The sequence below is a fragment of the Cyprinus carpio genome, chromosome A11 (assembly GCF_018340385.1).
Source record: "Cyprinus carpio isolate SPL01 chromosome A11, ASM1834038v1, whole genome shotgun sequence".
Classification (NCBI taxonomy): domain Eukaryota; kingdom Metazoa; phylum Chordata; class Actinopteri; order Cypriniformes; family Cyprinidae; genus Cyprinus; species Cyprinus carpio.
In genome coordinates, this window is record NC_056582.1 from 20,738,222 (window position 1) to 20,761,225 (window position 23,004).

At 41.2% G+C, this 23,004-nt stretch overlaps 1 protein-coding gene across 5 annotated transcripts in view; it reads left to right on the forward strand.

The window, feature by feature from the left end:
* Positions 1-23,004, forward strand: part of LOC109084617 (interleukin-1 receptor accessory protein-like 1-B) — a 186,505-nt gene that overhangs the window by 145,597 nt on the left and 17,904 nt on the right. For all 5 annotated transcript variants that reach the window (XM_042766717.1, XM_042766719.1, XM_042766720.1 and 2 more), the window contains exon 7: positions 10,227-10,359. In XM_042766717.1, the coding sequence (XP_042622651.1) occupies positions 10,227-10,359 (133 nt within the window). The remainder of the gene's footprint in view (positions 1-10,226; positions 10,360-23,004) is intronic.

Genomic DNA, 23,004 nt, shown 5'->3' on the forward strand with positions numbered 1-23,004 from the left:
TAAGACAGATATTAATATCCATCTGTGTGCACTTCTCCTTTACAGTCTCTCCGCTGGTGCTACACATGGGCCAGAGGATAGAGCAATTACCAGCAGATGATGACAGCGGCAAGACACTCGTTGTTAACACAGGGAACGCACTCGCACCTACACGTGCCTATGATTGCAGCAGAAAGTGCCTGATTGTTGATTAGCATGATTTATGCCAAAGTTTGGGAGGAATTTTCATTTGTCAGTCATGTTTGGAATCCTAATAAGTGTTTATTCCAGGCCGTCCTAGTGCTAGGCGCTCCTCGCTCTCCTCCTGTTTCTGTTCTTGGGAGACGGCGGGTAATAATTAATCCTTTTATGTGTTAGAAGCCGAGCTGCTTCTATTGTTCTTCCTCTCGACTCAATCTGAGCGGGGTTGCCTAGGAAACCTTTGTGTGAAGGTTCAGTGTTCTCCAGTATTCAGATCTTTTCAGAGGTTCAGGACTGCTGTGTTTTCTGCTTAGTCCTGGATGGTTCTGCACATATAATGTCTGTAGATTTGCACTCACTAAAGCACACTAAAGCCAAAGATAGAAATAACTGTCTTAAACCACATGTTTGTGTGGACCATCTAATGTGCTATTACACTTTTGACGTTTTGGTGTATATTCTCTCTCTCACACAGCTGAAGGATCAAATGTTCTTATAGAGTGAGAGATTTCAGCCGTCACCAACCAGAGATGACTTTCCTATAGCTGATCTGTTTTCTGAAGCTTCTCATGTTTAGTATCTGAATTTGAGTGTCTCTTCCAGACTTTGCAGCAGTGAATAGAGCTGCTTCTGTGTGTGTGTCCCGTATTCCCTACATTATGGGGACCAAATGTCCTCACAAGTATAGTTCTGTCATGACAACTCTCTGACAGTTTAGCATGGTGATAGCAATTTAATGTATTTGGTCTTGGTGGAGTAGATCTGCTACACTGCTGCAGAGCAAGTACTGAGATAACAAACTAACCCCCATTCATAACATACATGAAATCATCCCATAGCAGATCTATACAGGTGGAGCTGGGGTAGCTGGGGGGTTTCTGAAGTGCGCTGCAACTGCTACAGCAAGCACTTGCCAAGTATTTGAATGTTGAGCAGCAGCTCATTGGCTGCTGATGTGAAAAGAACCAATCAGCTGTGCCATGTGAATAATGATGTGATTATATCAGATTGACAGAACTTTGTATTAATATTGTAATAAATTTTGACCTTGTGGGGACATTTTAAAATAAAATAATAAAGTGACGTAACATACTGTCACAAACCAGGATGCAGGCAGAGGGTTTAGTGAAAGTAGACAGTTTATTTACAAGTTGCAGTGTGACAATGAAATGAAAAGTCTTTGCAAGGATAAATCCCAGAGCTCTGGAAAGTAACACAGGGGGAGACAGCAAAGGAGTATCGGTGGAGATTGTCAAAGGGAATCTGAGGACACAGAAATGACAGGTTAGAGGAGATAGGTCGGGCACCAATTCGGGGTAGTGAATGGTAGACTGGATGCCGGAGTACTGGCGTGATGGTGGCTTTATCCTGGTGAGTAATTGCTGGGTGCAGGTGCAGGTGATCAGTACTCCGGCGATTGGGATCGGGAGTGATTTGGATCAGGTGCTGGTGATGATTGGGGTGGCTGTGACTGTGAGTTCCTGACATTACTCCCTCCTCCAGGGGCGGCTCCTGACGCCCTGATGCGGTGACGAGGGCCACCACGGCCTCTGGGTGCGGGACGATTAGGATGTAGTCGCTGGGACTCCTCCAGAAGCATGGGAACTAGCATATCGTCCCGGGCCACCCAGGAACGTTCTTCTGGTCCCTACCCCTCCCAGTCCACCAGGTATTCCAGCTGGGCACCCCGTGGCCGCGAGTCCAGGATGTCCTTTACTTGGTACATGGATGGTTGGTCGAGGATCTCTGGAGGGGGGGGTTCCTGAGGTTCCAGGGCATCTGGAGTGGCAGGAGAAAAGGGTTTCAGTAGGGACATGTGGAAAGAGGGGTGAATGCGGTACCTGGGGGGTAGGTGTAGCCTGTAGGTGACCTCGTTGATCTGCCTCTCGACCGTGAATGGACCAATGTAGCAGGGACTCAGCTTTCTGCATTGCAGATGTAGACCCAGATCTCTAGTTGAAAGCCATACCTTTTCTCCTGGATGGTTAACTGGAGTGGCGGCACGTCGAGCATCTGCAAAGGCCTTGTGTCTCCGTATGGCACGCTGGAGGTGGATGTGAGCTGAGTCCCACACTCTCTCGCTCGGAACCAGTAGTCTACAGCTGGAACGTCCGAAGGTTCACCTGTCCAGGGAAACAATGGAGGTTGATAGCCGATCATGCACTGGAAGGGGGTGAGGCCGGTGGTACTCTGTCGAAGGGAGTTCTGTGCATACTCGGCCCAGGGAAGGAAACGGTTCCAGCTGTGCTGATCTTCTTGGCAGTATGCCCGGAGGTTACCGTCCGAGTTCTTGGATCTTCTGCTCAGTCTGGCCGTTAGTCTGGGCCCAACGGGCCTGCCGGGGATACAGTCGCCAGGCTTCACATAGGTATTGGAGATTTTTATGATCTGTAATGACAGTAAATGGGTGGTTAGCTCCCTCCAGCCAATGTCTCCATTCATCCAGAGCGAGCTTGATAGCTAACAGCTCCCTGTTCCCGATGTCGTAATTTTGCTCCCCTGGGGTCAGTTTCCTGGAGATGTAAGCGCAAGTCTGGAGGCATGGAGGATCACCGAACTGCGGGACAGCAGGGCTCCTACGCCGCTGGTGGAGGCGTCCACTTTGACCACAAATGGAGACTCTGGATTTGGGTGGCGAAGGATGGGAGCCGTGCTGAAGGCTTCTTTAAGAGCTTGGAAGGCTTCGTGGGTGGTGGAAGTCCAGGACAGGGACTTGGGCTTAACTCAAAGGAGGGAGGTCAATGGCGCAGTATGTAGACTGAAATCTTGAAGAAAGGATCGTTAGAAGTTAGCAAATCCCAAGAACCTCTGGAGTTCCTTCACAGACTGTGGAACTGGCCACTCCGTGATGGCGGTAACCTTCCCCTGGTCCATCTGGATACCCTATGGGTTGATGTTATAGCCGAGGAACTGTACCGTGGAGCAGTGGAACTCACATTTCTCCAGCTTCAGGAATAGATGATGTTGTCGTAACTTCTGTAGGACCTGTGTCACATGATAGCAATGTTCGGCCGGGCTCCAGGAATATATTAGGATATCGTTGATATACATGATGACTGACTTGGAGGAATTCCCGGAACACCTCGTTCATGAACCCTTGGAAGACAGAGGGGACGTTGGCGAGTCCATATGGCATAACGCAGTACTCGTAGTATCCAGAAGGGGTAATAAAGGCTGTCTTCCATTCATCACCTTTGCGTATGCGAACAAGTTTATAGGCTCTCCGCAGGTCCAGCTTGGAGAAGATGTGGGCTCCACGGAGTTCCTCGACAGCGGCAGGGACCAGGGGAAGTGAATGAGGGAGTTTAACCATCTGTGAGTTCAGGGCTCTGTAATTGATGCATGGCCGCAAGCCCCCATCCTTCTTGCCCACAAAGAATAAGCTGGAGGCAGCCGGTGAGCTAGATGGTCAAATGAATTCCTGCTTGAGGGCCTCCTGGATGTAGTCCTCCATAGCCTTGCGCTCCAGGATGGACAATGGATATACGCAACCCTTGGGGAGTTTAGCATCAAGCAGTAGGTCGATGGCACAGTCCCATGGCCTGTGAGGTGGTAAGTGGGTGGCTGCCTGCTTACTGAAAACATCCTGGAATGCCACATAATCAGATGTGATCACTGGAGCAATGTTAGGCTCAGGGCTCCTGATGAGGGTGGATGCCACTTGACACCCTGGGGAATGGGTTACTGGATGAGGAAAAGCAGTGAGACAATGTTGATGGCAGAACTGGTTCCAACGAACTACCTCACTGGAGTCCCATCTGATGTCTGGAGAATGTAACGTGAACCAGGGGTGTCCCAGGATGATATCTACCATGGGTCCCTCCAGTACCAGGAAGGGAATTTCCTCTTCATGGAAGAGCCCAACCTTGAGGGTTAACGGAGGTGCCTGAAACTTTACCCGCCCACGTCCTAACGGCTTTCCTTGAATAGTTTCCACTCAGAGCTCCTGGGCATGCCAACAGTGAGGCAGCCGGAGACGGCTTAGGAGGCTGTGTGAGATGAAGTTGCCCGAGAAGCCTGAGTCAACCAGGGCTGAAACAAAGACAGTATAATCTGGAGTGAGTAGGTGGTAAGCTTGGAAATTACAGGGTTCTGTCGGATTGTACTCACCAAAGGACGTAGGGGCTTGACGGGCAGGCACGGATGACATGATCAGGTGCAGCACAATAAAGGCAGAGTCCCGCCGGAAGCCTGCATTTACGTTCCTTAGAGGATAGTCGAGTAGATTCAATTTGCATGGGCTCTGGTACTGGAGGGCTGTTGGCGGGAGAGCCAGACTGGTGGGCGGCTTCGACAGTTGGGCAGGCGGCTAGGTGTTGTGAGATGCGATTGACTTTCAACATTAAGTTCTCCAATCCAATGGAATCCTCATAGATCGCCATTTGATCACGGATCCGGGGATTAAGGCCTTGGTGATAAGTACTCATGAGAGCTGCATCATTCCATCCACTAGCTGCTGCCAAAGTTTGAAACTGGATAGTATATTCACTCGTCGTTGTTTCACCCTGACGCAACCACAGTAGTTGATCGGCGGTGGATATTTCATCCGCAGAGTAGCTGAATACTTCCTTGAAGTGAGTGGTAAAAGCTTCATAGGAGTTATTCATGACACTATTAGCATCCCATATGGCCTTTGCCCATTGCAGGGCGTGCCCAGACAGTAGAGAAATTAAGAATGCTACCTTAGAATGATCGGTGGAGAATTTCTGCAGTTGCGCCTCGATGAATAACGAGACTTGTAAGAGAAAGCCACAACATCCAGCTGGCTCCCCCGCATATGACGCAGACAGCGCCATGGGACTGGCGGAGGCAGATTGGGGAATGGATGTAGCTGTGAGCGCTGCCCGGAGAAGGTTGCCCAGCTCCTGCAGAAGGTCTGGGGGATCCATATAGTTGTAGGTTATGGTCCGATCTTCTGTCACAAACCAGGATGCAGGCAGAGGGTTTAGTGAAAGTAGACAGTTTATTTACAAGTTGCAGTGTTACAATGAAATGGTAGGTCTTTGCAAGAATAAATCCCAGAGCTCTGGAGCATACTGGCGTGATGGTGGCTTTATCCTAGTGAGTGATTGCTGGGTGCAGGTGATCAGTACTCCGGCGATTGGGAGTGATTGGGATCAGGTGCTGGTGATGATTGGGGTGGCTGTGACTGTGAGTTCCTGACACATACAGCCGAGTATGGTGACCCATACTCAGAATTCGTGCTCTGCATTTAACCCATACAAAGTGCACACAGACAGCAGTGAACACACACCCGGAGCAGTGGGCAGCCATTTATGCTGCAGTTGGGGGTTCGGTGCCTTGCTCAAGGGCACCTCAGTCATGGTATTTCCGGCCCAAGACTCGAACTCACAACCTTAGGGTTAGGAGTCAAACTCTCTAACCACTAGGCCACGACTTCCCCACTAGGCCAATGACTTCCTAATTTTTTGCTCGCCATGAAGAAAACAGCCTTTAATTTAGTGTGAGGGGTACAGTTAGGGCACAGGGACAAAATACAGTTTGTACAGTAATAAACCATTACTTCTATGGAATGAACCCATAATGATCAAAAATACCAGTGTGTGTGTCTCAAACACACATTATTCCTGAGTGTCATTGTCATATCATGTGTGTTTTGTTTTCTTTGTGCCCGTGCAAGCATCGCAGAGGAAAGTGTGGATGTGTGAGGATTGGCAGTCGAGATCAGTGTTAAACTTCACTGTTAGCAGAGCGGCTCCATTGAAAGCAAATATGGCAGTGCTGCTTGTGTGTTGTGCTGAGGTCAGGCAGCTGTACATCTACACACACTACACTTAAGCACACACATCTGCTCCTGCTCTCTGTCTCATCTGAAGCGATTAGCCCGGTCTAGAGAGAAATTTCCCCTGCCAATCATGCTTGGATCTGCTGCTCCATGAACTCAGAGACAATGCTGCTGACATCTTTGAAGCTCTCGCTGAGAGAGACAGAAAGGAAAGCATGTAAGCAGGACATGCAGAGAGGGAAAAGAAACAGAGATAAGGTGGAGAGAAATGTGTGATGAAAGGCTTCTTGAGGTTCAGCAGGTTGAAGGACTGATGTGACCTCATCTTTACCTGTCGAAGTCAAACGAATGGCCTCTGTGGGATGAGTTTTAGCAGTACGCAAGTCATTACCCGATCTCCGAATCCTCTCAGCTGTGAAACCTCTACGAGGACTCGGGGAGGAAAAAGCCAGGTGATTGACATGTCAGCACTTCCTTTCCTGGATTTATGCAGTGCGGCTGGAATTGCTCTTGCACCACAAGGTCATAATTTAGCCTCCTCTCGGTTTACCTTCCCCCTGATAGAATTGCTTGTAATTTATTGTATTGTTTTAATTAAATGGATTGAGAGAGGCCTCAAAGTGCCCACAGTTTTAAGACAAGCTATTTTTTAGGAAGTAAAATCTGAATTCTTAAATTCCTGCCTGGGACAGTGAATAGAGCAATAAAGTGGACGGCCACTAAACCAGGGATGGTTGCTAATGGAATTAAATCGTTATAGAAAGGTCACAGGAACACACGTGCAACCTGACACAACCACACCTGTATGCAACAACAACAACAACAAAAAAGCCAATCATGTATTTTGAGCAGTGTCTGTGAACCCAATACAATGGGACCATCGCTGAATGTGATGATTATGATGTGCAGATTTATTTGAAGCTGAACTTCCTCCAGTGTATGGTGTTGATCAGAGGTGGATGATGCTTAGCCTTCCTCTGGCCACGAGTGTGATGTGTTTATATGGTCATAGATATTAATAGGGATTTCTGATAGCTGCTCCAGGAAAACGCTGAGTGTGTTTGTCTGTGTAAATAGTAATGATGTATAAATGTTTTACATTAGGTAGTGGAATACATGACTTCAGATGGCATTTGAAGTGAAACAACTTTGTGGTTTGCAAATGTAGTTCTAACTTGACTTGTACTGATGACACCATTTCTGAATCCAGAGTGTACACATCACACATCTGTTCAGCGCTGTTGTTAATGTAGACTTGATTTGAGAGTAATGCAGTTTCATGGTTTATGTTTACTATCACCTTTCCCTGCAGAAAAAAAACACAAATATGAGTATATATTAATATAATATAATATATTTCTATCAAAGTATGTGCCACATCTGTCAGTTCTGTAACAAAAAGTCCCACTGAATTGGCTTGATGAGCAGCTTTTCCTCCCTCTGTTGATCTGTATTTCTGAATGAATCACACTGAAAGGGGAGGAAAGTTTCACACAACAATAAATTGGGGATTCTGGTGCTGTTACTGTTGACATTTGAGGCTATGTGTGAATTCACATACTCTGTCATGACTTGGATGATGATTTGTCTCTCTCTGTCTTTCTCAGTAATGGTTTTTGCCCAACATACAGGTTCAGGTCAGCATTTAGACTTTACTCAACTGGTTGCCGTGACTTCACATCTGCCGGGACAAAAGTTCCTATTGAGGGAGACTGAGAGAGAAAGAGAGAGTGACTTGACTGAAAGAATATTTTGGGAACACATGCCAATATATAGTAGACTCATTAGATGCATTGTGTCTTTTTTGACTGATAGATTACAGGGGGAAGTCGTGGCCTAGTGGTTAGAGGGTTTGACTCCTAACCCTAAGGTTGTGGGTTTGAGTCTTGGGCCGGCAATACCAAGACCGAGGTGCCCTTGAGCAAGGCACCGAACCCCCAACTGCTCCCCAGGCGCCGCAGCATAAATGGCTGCCCACTGCTCCGGGTGTGTGTTCATGGTGTGTGTGTGTTCACTGCTGTCTGTGTGCACTTGGATGGGTTAAATGCAGAGCACAAATTCTGAGTATGGGTCACCATACTTGGCTGTATGTCATGTCACTTTCACTTTTTTTCAGTGTGTAAGGGTAAACTCTGCTTTGTCTCCCCCTATTGTTACCAACACAGGGGCCCCACAGGGAAGTACTGTCTCCCCAGTGTTATTTACCCTCTATACAAATGAATGTAGAAGTCGTATTATCAAGTATGCAGATTATACGGCAATTGTTGGTTTGATCACCAAAGATGAAGTGGAGTATTGTAGATGTGTGGATGAGTTTGTTGACTGGTGTCAATCCAGTTTCCATCAGTTAAATACCAGGGAAACTAAAGAGATGATTTTTGACTTCAGAACAAGAGGAGATACACACCAACAAATAACTGTCAATGGTGAGTGCATTGAAGTAGTAAATGAATATAAAAATCTAGGGACAGTCATTGATGTAAAATTGAAATGGGATGCAAATACAGGAGCTATTTACAGGAAAGGGCTGCAACAATTGTCTGTGTGGATACATATACTGGTTCTTTTCTGTCGCTCATTTGTAGAGAGTATTTTGACTAATGTTAATGGCAAGTAAAACTGCTGTTAGGAAAAGCCATGCAATTCTCTGGGATGTATCACATCCACTTTATGGTGAATATGTTACCATCTGGTTGAAGGTATAGTTTACCATTATTACGGACTGCCCGTGCACAACAGTCTTTTATATCCTCCAGTATAGTTCTGTTGAATAAATTCTTGTGATATCAGAGTTTTCATTTTACATCTATGGCAGTGATACTGTTGTTTGATTCTGGTTGTATTTATAATGTGTTGTAATCTGTTGATGTTTGTTTATATTTGTCAGTTGTTGTTGATGATGACTGAAAAGATACAAAAATAATTTCCGAAAGGACAAAAAAACTTAACTAACTAACTGATTGAAAGTTGTGGGAATGTTCCCTGTTAGCTGGGTGGTTAGTCCTTACTAACATACTCACTCAGATGAACATCACCATTCATACAGACATTTTCCATTCATTCATTCATTCTGTCTTTCTCTCTAAATTGGTTTGGCCGCAGGAGGTCAGTTATGGCATTATGATGGCACAATCACTCCCAACAGTGTTTTAATGAGCAGAAAAGCTTTCAGCCGTCTGGATGATCCTCTCTGCTGGATGTGAATGAATAGAGGCCAACACAGACAAACACAATTAACACACCATAGAGACCCGATTAACTAAGTCGATTTTGCTCCAATTTCCCAATGCATACAAAAACACACCCTAACCGAATGATTCTGGATGCAGTGAGGATGGTTTATTTTAGGTACATTTAGCAAATTGTGATCAGGACAGGAGAAAAAAAAAAACCTGATAGTGTCAGATTAATTTACAATAATGCATTTTGTTCAAGGAGCTTTTCAGAAATAAAATTGTATGCAGATTTTTCTGGAAGTATCCACTTTTCAATTATAAGTGGTTTACTAAACAAAATCATTCAAAATCATTCAAATTTCAGTGTATGTTGTTTTAAAGACTGGAAACCCAGTTATGTACAGGCTGACCATCAGCAGCCTCAGTGCTGTTCCTGCTGAATCACAGTGGATCAGATGGTCTGGACTGTGTGCCACGCTACAAAAGACTGAAGAATTTGCCCTAATACATGTCTGCTGAAGGTCTATTTGTGCCATTTTCTGTGGCACAGGATCTGTCCTGTGTGAAAAATGGAACCACAGGGACCTCCAGTGGCCCAGAGAAGAAACTCCAGCATGTGCCATCCCATCAAGATTTCAGCTTGATCCACAACTAAGGATTGCGCTCATTATTTTCTCAGAGACTATTTAGTTTTACATACAGGCAGAGCAGGAGATTCTCATTAGCACTAGTTTGAGATTAAAAAAAAAAACTGATTTACTTCAGTCTAGAGTCTCTGTTTTTATGTTAAAGCGTGTCGTATCTACAGAAGGATGGTATGATTTTACAAACTGTCACAGGCCTGGAGTGTTTGTGGGTCTAGTATAGATTTGGAAAAGTGTTGAGGCACTCTTATGGTGATAGTGATGTCATATTATGGTCTAAACTCCCTCGTGCTCTTTGTAGCAGCTTCTGTTCTGAGAGAGAGAGAGAGAGAGAGAGAGAGAGAGAGAGAGAGAGAGAGAGAGAGAGAGAGAGAGAGAGAGAGCAAATCAAACAGCCGTCAACAGGCCAGGCTCAGTTTGAAAAAGCTGTTTTTTACACTTCATACATATGGACTTCTGCTGTAATGTGTGTTTTTGCAGGCAGCCCAGTGAACCTGACATGCCGAGCGTTCTTCGGCTACAGCGGGGATGTGAGTCCTCTTGTCTACTGGATGAAGGGAGAGAAGTTCATTGAGGATCTGGATGAAAACCGAATCAGAGAAAGTGAAATTAAGTAAGTTATGACATCCTTTCTTTTCATTTATTGAGAAGAATCAAAGTTGCTGTCCATATCTGAATTTTTGTGTACAATGAAATAAATTATATGTTGTGTGTTTGTGCACAAGTGCATAAACCTTCCACATCCAACTTGATTCAACCCTGTCAGAGTCATTCAGCAGCCATCAGATGAGTGTTAAGACCTTCTGAGTAAAAGCATCCCTTTAAACCTCAGCCGTCGGGATAGAGATGAGCAGACAAGCATCTTTCGCTTGTAATTTCAATCTTAATTTCATTGGCTATATTAATAATGCAGTTCAGGCATATGCAATCTTAATCACAGTGTGATGAGTATCAGGGTCAAAGCATCTGACTGAATCTGTGCACACCTGAACTACATCTCAAAACAGAAAATTCTAAACAAATGGACGACTTCCTTCAATTAAAAGATTTGATAAGATTTTGCCACACCCACAACCCCATAAGCAGCGCTGCAGCTCCTACCGAATGCAGTTGCAGTCTCTAAGATTGTGTTAATAGTTGTTGATTCATCTCGGGTATGAATCTACAGCAAAGAGCCATAAACCACCAGAGACACTGAGAACCCCCAAAAATGAGATCTGGCCTCCCTGAAAATGTGATATTATTGAGTTCATTTAGACAGAAAATTTTGACTTGAGATTTGAGTATTAGTCAACTAAATATCATAATATCTACAGTGAAATCTAACGGGTTTAGTTACAGTATAATGGATTTATTAAGCATTTCTTTTACATTTCCAAACTCATTATATTCCTGGAGAAAACATTTATTAACCTTGCAATATGAATAATATTAAGTTTTTAACATGCAATACAGACACAAGCTGTGTGAACGAGTTCTGAATGACTCCTATATAGTACACTATATCCTATGAACGACTACTTCTGAATGAACGAGTTAATTCCCTACATTCGTCCACTACTTTTTACCCACAATCCTCTCTGATTTCAAGTGTACAACATATGTACACTCGCTGAAGCACTATTTCCCATAATACAATGCGGAGAGGACTGAGAGCAGGACGAGAGAGTGGGAGCAAGTGAGTTTTTAAGAGATGCAGTTGACATCTTTCTTATTTCTGCTTTAACATTTATTTCATGCATTATTAATATTAAAATATATTATTTAGGCATTAACTCAGATTAATGTTTTACGAATTTACTGAGGTGGTGTTGTTAACTTACAAGTGATGATAGAGATGTGATGATAATTTGTTGGATAATTTAAATTAGGGATGCATGATATTGGATTTTTGCCAATATCTGATATGCCAATATTTTTCAAATAATTTTGGTCGATACAGATACCGATATATTTCCTTTCGTTTGGAAACAACACCAAGTCTCTCCTGTACAGAAATTATAAGCAAAATATTTTTCATTAAATATACAATAATGAAGGTTTTTCCCAGAAAGATGCAGTGTTAAGCCTAACATTTTATTTTAAGATTTAACATTTGTAGATGGTCTAAAGCAAAAGAGTTGTAAAGATTCTGAAAATCATTTAGAGCTTATGATTTGTTTAAAAAATATAACATATTACACATCAATGAATAAATCAGTATATATAAAATTATTTAATTTACAAGTGTCATGTTTTTTTTGTTGTTTTTTTTGTGTGTGTGTGTGTGTGTGTGTGTGTGTGTGTGTGTGTGTGTGTGTGTGTGTGTGTGTAAGCTATAGCTTCTGACCTTTAAATCAAAACATACACATTATTTTATGACATCAATTACTGCTTTGTTTAATCATAAACACAGTCTAATGTTATGTTATGGGCTGTTTCACTTTTAATTTAATTAGAAGTAGGCCAACAGCACCCCCTACAAATTAAAACTCCTTACCAAACAGGCATTAGGACCTGGGGGAGGCTGCTGCTGCTGCCACTGCTACCACTGCAAGTGCTATTACTGTTTACCCTATCACACAGAACGCATCATTCTGTACATGCTTTCACAGATTAAATGCAGCGATCTAAAACAGTGAATCTAATTAATAATAATGATAATATTAATTCATTATATAGCGCTTTTCTAAGCACTACGATGGCGTCGCTGATGAGCGCTCTGTGCAAACTTTGTTGTTTTTCATGTTATTTTGTGTTATTCGTGTTACTTCTTATACTTACTTTTGCTCAGACAGTACAAACTCTCATACAGTATGATCGACAAACACTACTGGACATCCGATCTAATTTAAACTTCGGTTCGGAAACAACGCGCCTCGGAACTCCAGCTTCAGTGCATACGCACTCCCACTGTTGCCGGCCTGCATCCTAAGACACCGTCGGAAAAGGAGGAAAGGCAAGCATGCTGAAATTCAATGCAGATCGCGGAAAAGAAGTTTTAATCCTCCTCTCCCTACCATCTTGTTAACCAACATACAGTCTCTGGATAACAAACTTGACTAACATAATGCGAGAATCACAACCCACACAGACCACAGGGTGAGCACCCCTTGCTGGCCTCACTAACACCTCTTCCAACAGCAACCTAGTTTCTAGCTCAACATGAACACATGTGAGCACATAATTTTTCATATGAAAGTGACATGACATACAGACAAGTATGGTGACCCATACTCAGAATTCATGCTCTGCATTTAACCCATCCAAAGTGCACGCACACACACACACACACACACACACACACACACACACACACACACACATGAACACACACTCGGAGCAATGGGCAGCCATTTATGCTGCGGCGCCCGGGGAGCAGTTGGGGGTTCGGTGCCTTGCTCACCGAACTCGAACCCACAACCTTAGGGTTAGGAGTCAAACTCTCGAACCATTAGGCCGATACCAATATTTACATTTAAAGCCATTATCGGCCGATTCTGATATCAGTCCGATAATATTGTGCATCCCTAATTTAAATAAATATCCATTAATCACCTGCATGTGGCATATTAATACTAAGTAAACATAAATTTTGTGTTTTGCAAAGTTTGCTGCTTAAGATGTTATGGTGTTCATTCACATTGTTTAAAAAAAAAAAAATAGAGTGATCAGATGCATTTTAAATAATTGCTAAAAGCTTCATTGGCCAAAAAAAAAAAACTTTTCACACATATACAAACACACACTCAAATGTTTTTTAATCCTGACACAAAATGACCAGCTAACATTAATTGACTAATCATATCAGCACCACATGTGAAAGTGTGAATGAGTACTGGTCAGGTAAAATCACTATCATACTAATTAGGTTTTAAGAACAGACTGATTGTTATAAAACGAAGGAAGAAGTGCTTCCAATCATTATGTTCTTGTTAGTAATAGTTACCTCCAAAGAAAACCTTGCACCCATATTTGCTTTGCATTAAAATGGCCTCATATGCAAGGAAATTGCTACAAAGAATATTGCACCTGAAAGAACCATTTACTGGATCATTAAGAACTTCAAGGAGAGAGGTACAACTGGAGTGAAGAAGTCTTCAGGACGTCCCAGAGTGTCCAGCAAGCACCAGGACCATCTCCTCCTGAGAGGTCAGCTATAGAATCGTGTTTTCAGCCGTGCAGAGCTTGCTCAGGAATGGCACACACAGTGAGCCAAAGACTTTTGGACACTGGCCTGGTGTCAAGAAGGGTAGCAAAGAAGCCACTTCTCTCCAAGAAATACATCAAGAATAGACTGAAATTCTGCAGGAAGTACAAGGATAAGACAGCAGAAGACTGGTGCAAAGTTGTTGTTTTTTCTGATGAAGCTCCCTTCGGACTGTTTGGGACATCTGGAAAATTGATTGTTCAGAGAAGAAAAGGTGAACGCTACCACGAGTCCTGTGTTGTGCCAACAGTAAAGCATCCTGAGACCATCCATGTGTGGGGTTGCTTTTCAACAAAGTCAAGTCAAGTCAAGTCACCTTTATTGATATAGCGCTTTAAACAAAAAAGCTTGCGTCAAAGCAACTGAACAACATTAATTAGGAAAACAGTGTGTCAATAATGCAAAATGACAGCTAAAACCAGTTCATCATTGAATTCAGTGATGTCATCATGCAGCTCAGTTCAGTTTAAATAGTATCTGTGCAATAATTTGCAATCAAGTCAACGATATCGCTGTAAATGAAGTGTCCCCAACTAAGCAAGCCAGAGGCGACAGCGGCAAGGAACCAAAACTCCATCGGTGACAGAATGGAAAAAAAAAAAAACCTTGGGAGAAACCAGGCTCAGTCGGGGGGTCAGTTCTCCTCTGACCAGACGAAACCAGCAGTTTGACTCCAGGCTGCAGCAAAGTCAGATTGTGCAGAAGAATCATCTGTTTCCTGTGGTCGTCTGAGACAAGGTCTTTACAGGGGATCTGTCTCTGGGGCTCTAGTTGTCCTGGTCTCTGCTGTCTTTCAGGGCTGTAGAGGTCCTTTCTAGGTGCTGATCCACCATCTAGGCTGGATACGTACTGGATCTGGGTGACTGCAGTGACCCTCTGACTTGGATACAGACTGGATCTGGTGGCTATGGTGACCTCGGAATAAGAGAGAAACAGACTAATATTAGCGTAGGTGCCATTCTTCTAATGATGTAGCAAGTACATCTGGTGTTATAGGAAGTGTTCCCAGTTCCGGTTTACCTAATTAATGCAGCCTAAAAATCCTTTAACGGATTTGGATATTAGAAGCGTATTAGTGTGCTATGTGTAAGCCAGGTTAAAGAGATGGGTCTTTAATCTAGATTTAAACTGCAAGAGTGTGTCTGCCTCCCGAATAATGTTAGGTAGGTTATTCCAGAGTTTGGGCGCTAAATAGGAAAAGGATCTGCCGCCCCCAGTTGACTTTGATATTCTAGGTATTATCAAATTGCCATAGTTTTGAGAACGCAGCAGATGTCGCAGACTGAAATGTAACAAGAGCTCATTCAAATACTGAGGTGCTAAACCATTCAGGGCTTTATAAGTAATAAGCAAGATTTTAAAATCTCTACGATGTTTAATAGGTAGCCAGTGCAGTGTTGACAGAAACGGGCTAATATGATCATACTTCCTGGTTCTAGTGAGAACTCTAGCTGCTGCATTTTGGACTAACTGGAGTTTGTTTACTAAGCGTGCCGAACAACCACCCAATAAAGCATTACAATAATCTAACCTTAAGGTCATAAACACATGGATTAACATTTCTGCATTTGACTTTGAGAGCATAGGCCTTAATTTAGATATATTTTTGAGATGGAAAAATGCTGTTTTACAAATGCTAGAAATGTGGCTTTCTAAGGAAAGGTTGCTATGAAATAGCACACCTAGGTTCCTAACTGATGACGAAGAATTGACAGAGCAGCCATTAATCTTAGACAGCGTTCTAGGTTATTACATGCAGAGCTTTTAGGTCCTATAATTAAGACCTCTGTTTTTTCAGAATTTAGCAGTAAGAAATTACTCGTCATCCAGTTTTTTATATTGACTATGCATTCCGTTGGTTTTTCAAATTGGTATATTTCGTTGGGCCGTGAAGAAATATAGAGCTGAGTATCATCAGCATAACAGTGAAAGCTAACACCGTGTTTCCTGATGATATTTCCCAAGGGTAACATGTAAGGTGTGAAGAGTAACGGCCCTAGTACTGAGCCTTGAGGTACTCCATACTGCACTTGTGATCGATATGATACCTCTTCATTCACTGCTACGAATTGATGGCGGGTCATATAAGTACGATTTAAACCATGCTAATGCACTTCCATTAATGCCAACAAAGTGTTCTAGTCTATGCAAAAGAATGGTGTGGTCAATAGTGTCGAAATGCAGCACTAAGATCCAATGGCACTAATAGAGAGATGCAACCACGATCAGATGATAAGAGCAGGTCATTTGTATCTCTAAGGAGAGCAGTATCAGTACTATGATACGGTCTAAATCATGACTGGAAATCCTCACAGATGCCATTTTTCTCTAAGAAGGAATATAATTGTGAGGATACTACCTTTTCTAGTATCTTGGACAGAAAAGGGAGATTCGAGATCGGTCTATAATTAACTAGTTCTTTGGGGTCAAGTTGTGGTTAGAGGCTTAAAACCAGTTTGAAGGTTTTGGGCACATATCCTAATAACAATGAGTAATTAATAATAGTCAGAAGAGGATCTATGAATTCTGGAAGCACCTCTTTTAGGAGCTTAGATGGAATAGGGTCTAACATACATGTTGGTTTAGATGATTTAACAAGTTTATACAATTCTTCCTCTTCTATAGTAGAGAATGAGTGGAACTGTTCCTCAGGGGATCTATAGTGCACTGTCTGATGCGATACTGTAGCTGACGGCTGAATGGTTACAATTTTATCTCTAATAGTATCGATTTAAGAAGTAAAGTAGTTCATAAAGTCATTACTGCTGTGATGTTGGGAAATGTCAACACTTGTTGATGCTTTATTTTTCATTAATTTAGCCACGGTATTTAATAAATACCTGGGGTTATATTTGTTTTCTTCTAAAAGAGACGAAAAGTAATCAGATCTAGCAGTTTTCAATGCTTTTCTGTAGGATAGGTTACTTTCCCTCCAAGCAATACAAAATACCTCTAGTTTTGTTTTCCTCCAGCTGCGCTCCATTTTCCGGGCTGCTCTCTTTAGGGTGCGAGTGTGCTCATTATACCACGGTGTCAGCCTGTTTTCCTTAACCTTCCTTAAGCGTAAAGGAGCAACTGTATTTAAAATGCTAGAAAAGAGAGAGTCCATAGTTTCTGTTACATCTTCAAGTTGTTCTGAGGTTTTGGATATGCTAAGGAATTGGGATACATCAGGAAGATTACTTACAAAGCAGTCTTTTGTGGTAGAAGTGATGGTTCTACCATACTTGTAACAAGAAGTAGAATTTACAGTTTTAGCTATATGAAGTTTGCACAAAACTAAATAATGATCTGAGATATCTAAGATATGTTTATAACAGTAATCTTTGGGTGTAGACTCATTTAACCCTCTGGAGTCGATTAACGCGTATACGCGTTTTGGGGTATTTTCTCCTGATAACCCCGAAAAGAACTTAAATTACACTTTCAGTTTTGATCGTACAGATAAGTGCAATACATCAATCAAATCTGTAAAGGGTCTACTTTTTTTTTGTATACAGACATAATAACAACAAAACTTTGTGCACTTATAAAATAAAGATAACAAACAAGGAGTGCTGTCTGCAGCCTTTGTCTGCGCTGATCTTTCAGATACAAATGCGTCATTAAAATGAACTGTAACTCAGTGAGAAGAGACAGAGAGAGATATCTATAGAAAGCCTGACATGTCTACTTTTAAACTAAAAACAAGTGCTGCTGAAAACAAATATTCTGTGATAAAAGTAATCCATATGAAAACAACGCGATGTCCGTTTTTTCACGTCTCTCTTCATTATCTTCTAATACCACGCCCCCGCGCGGAGCGCAGCGCGCTTGAGATTCAAATGTTTCACTGAAGCGCGCGGCTTTTGAATACGCCCACACAACAGAAGACAAACGCAGCGAGACTGTTCTTCAAGTTTTTATTATTTTTACTGTTTGTTCGCGATGAGAGGAATAAGACATAATTCACCCCAAAAGATGTGAGTGTGGTTGAGGATTTGAGATTTGGATTTCCTCAGAAAAAAGAATGAAGCACTTTATTCAGCAGAGATCATAAACATGAGTAAGTCTCTTTTTATTTATTTATATACTTGTAATAGTTTTCACATAACGTGTAAACAATTTTACTAGTTAGACTTTTTCCAAAGACTTTTTCCAAACTTAATTCCTGATAAATGTATAATCAAGTGAAATATTATGAAGTTTCAATAACAATATACACTATTATAACCATTCAAAGCTTGATGTAAATAATATAAATGTAACAATAAATGTAACTGTAACAAATGTAACAATCTTTTGCTGTTCTATCAATTTATCCCCACTAAAAAAACTAAAAAAAATAGCTCTTTTCAACATTAATAATAATAATAATAATAAATAATAATAATAATGATCAAACGATAAATGTTTTTTTGTAGAAAATAAGATTGTTAAAAGGATTTCTGAAGGATTGTGTGACTGGAGTAATGATGCAAAAAAATTCAGTTTGAAAGTCAGCTTTGATTTTTTCCTAATAAACTGTTTAACTGCACTCACAAGTGAATATTAAATTATGTTGTGGGATAATTAAAATATATTCTAAATAAACTACAAACATAAAATTATATACATTTAATTTTGTCCTCACATTCTTTCTTGTAACTCATCCCTCTCAGTGACACAGCTGACTGAATGGCTCATTATGCAGCTCATTATGCAGGCCTTTGTCTTCTCAGGTGTGAATTCATGATAGTTGTAGCCTACTCGCATATGACTTTTTACCAACAAAAAAGTGTCTTAGAAAATTTAAATCAATATATTGTTTTCTGTAAGTGAGTAAAACAAGATGATTTCACATCATTTAGTTCTAGGCTACAAGCTCCAGTTCTCAAAAATTCCTGGGAACCAATTTTCTGTATGTGTTTTATTGCCTTATTCAAGTGATTTTTCACTAACCAGGCATAACATTTTTTTTCTCAAAAACACAATCATGTACATACATGCTGCTCACATATTATTATAGCCCAGTTTGTGCTGATTACAGTGAGATTAGACTTTAGCCATTTAGATATTTATAAGAAACTGAAAAAAAGCACAAATGTCAGGGCATGACAAAACTTCTCCAGGCCCCAAAAATACCCTTAGACTCCAGAGGGTTAAAATAATGTAATCATCAGGTTTTAGCCAGGTTTCTGTCAAACAGAGTGCATCTAGATTATGATCAGTGATCATATTATTTACAAAAAGTGCTTTCGTAGAAAGGGAGTATTCAATAATTCAAGCTTGATCATTTGTTTATCCGTATTGCATCTGCTTTTTTATTTGTTGAACCTCAATTAAATGTGTTGCTCTTAAATTGGTTTGGACGTTTTTTTTTTTTTGTATTTTCTAGCCCGGGGAACAGACACAGTCTCTATAATGTGATATCTAGGTGAAAGAGTCTCTGTGTGCTAAGAATTAACTGACTTCTGTGACGTGAGGTGGCTAGCAGACGGTCGGTTTAGCCAGTCTGTCTGTTTCCTGACCTGGGCCCCAGTTAGTCAAGTAAAAACTCTAAGACTATGTGCCATATTTCTAGAGAGAAGAGCGGCACCACCCCAGGAGGGATGAAGACCATCTCTTTTCAACAGGTCAAGTCTGCCCCAAAAGCTTGTCCAATTGTCTATGAAACCTATGTTATTTTGCGGGCACCACTTAGACATCCAGCCATTGAGTGATGACAATCTGCTATGCATCTCATCACCACGGTAAGCAGGGAGGGGACCAGAGCATATTACAGTGTCTGACATCATGCTTGCAAGTTCACACACCTCTTTAATGTTATTTTTAGTGATCTCCGACTGGAGAAGTCGAACATCATTAGCGCCAGCATGAATAACAGTCTTACTGTATTTACGTTTAGCATTAGCCAGCACTTTTAAATTTGCTAAGATGTCAGGTGCTCTGGCTCCCGGTAAACATTGGACTATGGTGGCTGGTGTCTCTATCTTCACATTCCGTACAATAGAATCGCCAATAACTAGAGCACTTTCATCAGGTTTCTCAGTGGGTGCATCACTGAGTGGGGAGAACCTGTTTAATATTTTGATCGGAACAGAAGAGTGATGTTTAGACCCACGACTTTGCCGCCTCACAGTCACCCAGTTGCCCTGCTGCAAAGGCCCTGTTACCGGAACCGAACAATGTACAGGACTCCCTGAGCTAGACGCATGCAAAGCCGTATCTAGAGCCCTCACATTCTTACTGTCCTCAGTTAAAGTTTGGATGCGTGTCTCTAATTCTGAAATCTTCTCTGTCAGCCTAACTATTTCCCTGCATTTATCACATGTGAATCCCTCAACACCGACAGAGATAGATAAACTATACATGTGGCAAGCTGTGCAAATACAATAGCAGAAGAAGCCATTACTCACCGTGCTTGATGAAAGATTCTTACCACAGTTGTTTGAGGAACTTGTGAAAAACCGGAGAGAGAGAGTACCAAGAGAGAGGAGAAAAGAAAAGAAAACAGAGATAAGCACAAATGAAAATGCTAATGACAAGCTAACGAGTGCTAACGCGATGCAGGTGCACTAGTGAGTGCCGCGGATTTAAAATAAAAGTGAACAATCAAATTAATCAGATTAGATTGATAGATAGATAATATCAGAAATATGGTGGGAATTAAGCTATATTTTATCACTTTAAACAAGAGATAGTGATAGTAAGATAAAGATTCTACAGAAAAACAAAGCTACACGGAGCTACGATCACAAAACAGCAGCAAGGCAAGCAGGAAGGGAGTGGTCTCTCTCATAATTCTGCACAAAAACACTGCAATGAATAAAGAATGGTATCAAAACATCCTGCAAGACGAGAAAAGTAATTTCTTACTGCTAAATTCTGAAAAAAATGGTGTTGATTATTAAAAAATAATCTACAAATACTGAAGCAGCAAACTTTGCAAAACACAAAATTTATGTCACTGCCAAAACTTTTGACCAATAGTTATTTAATATGCATTCTTTATAACAGCGCTTACAACATTCTTCATTCTTTCAAGCAGACTAAATTTAGATGAATCCTTATTAGCAGTAAGTGATCTTCTCTCTTTCTTTTGTTGTTTGATTAATATTAATGACACATTCAACAGCAACTACATAAGGCCGCTGTCTCTTTAAAACCGAATGCATGAGTGTATCATGCTAATACACATCCGACATTCTCTCAACTGTTTACGCTAACTGAAGAAGTAACTGAGTGTGTTTATGTGAATACTCATCAGAACTGACGATTTGACATCATACACAAAGGCGATTTTGAGTTCAATTTTTATGTCGATATAAAGTGGTTGCATATTGTTAAAATGGTTAAAATGTGGTAGTGATATCTTTGTAGGACTGTCGACTCTATTATCAATGTCAAGGGAAAGCAATTTTTTTTTTTTTAGTTTTAGTTTTTGTCACTTTGTTATTGTCTCGTTTTTGTCAGTGAAAAAATTAACACAGCTCCGCAGCACTTCATTATGCACAGCTCTCTGTGTTGTTCAGAAGACATTGATTAATTTTTCATTTTTTAGGCTGTTCTGCATTCTAACAACGCTCATCAATGTCAAAATGTTTGAGATGACCAATCAAATATATGTGACGCTTCAGTTTTTAACAGCAAAAGAGTGTGAGGTAAGAAGTGAGTAGCAACATTTAATTTTGACAAAAACAGGAGTAATATCCGGTAATATCCAGTTATACAAAGTTAATCCAGTGATACAAAGATACAAAAAAATAATAATAATAAATAAATAAATATATATATATATATACAGCATTACTCTCATAGCAAAAATGAGTCACTACACAATATTTTTATTTTTTATTTTTGAGTCAAATTTCATTATTAGAATTGAATATAGCCTGTATTGTTTACTTAGGTCATGCTTAAGTCATGTAATGAAATTTGTAACTGAATGTGAGAGACAAGAAACTTTAACAAAGTATGATCAAAGGATACTCCACCCCAAAATGAAAATTTTGTCAATCACTTACCCCCATGTCTTCGGAACACAATTTAAGATATTTTGGATGAAAACCGGGAGGCTTGTGACTGTCCCATAGACTGCCAAGTAAAATACACTGTCAAGGTCCAGAAAAGTATAAAAAGCATTGTCAGAATAGTCCATCCGTCATCAGTGGTTCAACCGTAATGTTATGAAGCGACAAGGATACTTTTTGTACACAAAGTAAACAAAAATAACAACTTTATTCAACAATTCCTCTCCTCTGTGTCTCTCCACATCACTGTAGTGCCATTTTGGAGAATATGAGCTGAACGCAAACTGCGTACACTATACTGTGGCAGCCGCGCCACAAGGATAAGTTTTTTTGCGTGTATTTACACTTTGCTTTGAAAGAAAACAGCGCATCAGTGCAGCGCGGCTGACACAGAAGAGCGTAAGCTGCTTGCGTTCAGCTCATATTCTCCAAAATGGCACTACACTGATTTGAAGAGACACAGAGGAGAGGAATTCTTTAATAAAGTCATTATTTTTGTTTTCTTCGTGTACAAAAAGTATTCTTGTCACTTCATAACATTACGGTTGAACCACTGATGACAGATGGACTATTCTGATGATGTCTTTCATACTTTCCTGGACCTTGACAGTGTATTTTATTTGGCAGTATATGGGACAGACACAAGCCTCCCGGCAAAGACGAACAAAGCTTTTACGGGTTTAAATCGACATGGGGGTAAGTGATTAATGACAAAATTTTCATTTTGGGGTGAAATATCCCTTTAAGAGTGAATGTGCACAGTTTTTATTTCTGTTACTTTCTTTCTTTATGACAGCATCTCCCCTCAAATCCCCCACCCACCAAGATATGGTTACGGCCTCACAGCATTACTCTTGTAGCAAAAATGAGTCACTACACGATACACCTGAAGCATTATGGAAGACACACTTCAGCTCACACATACAAACGTGTATATATATTCATTTCTCATCAGTATGTGTTATGATACAGTCTTCCCACACTGATCTCCACTGACTATGACCATCAGAGTGAGCCCAGAGCCCTTCACAGTTTTCATGCTGTGTCTGAATGCAAGTGCTTCTCTGCATTCTCACCT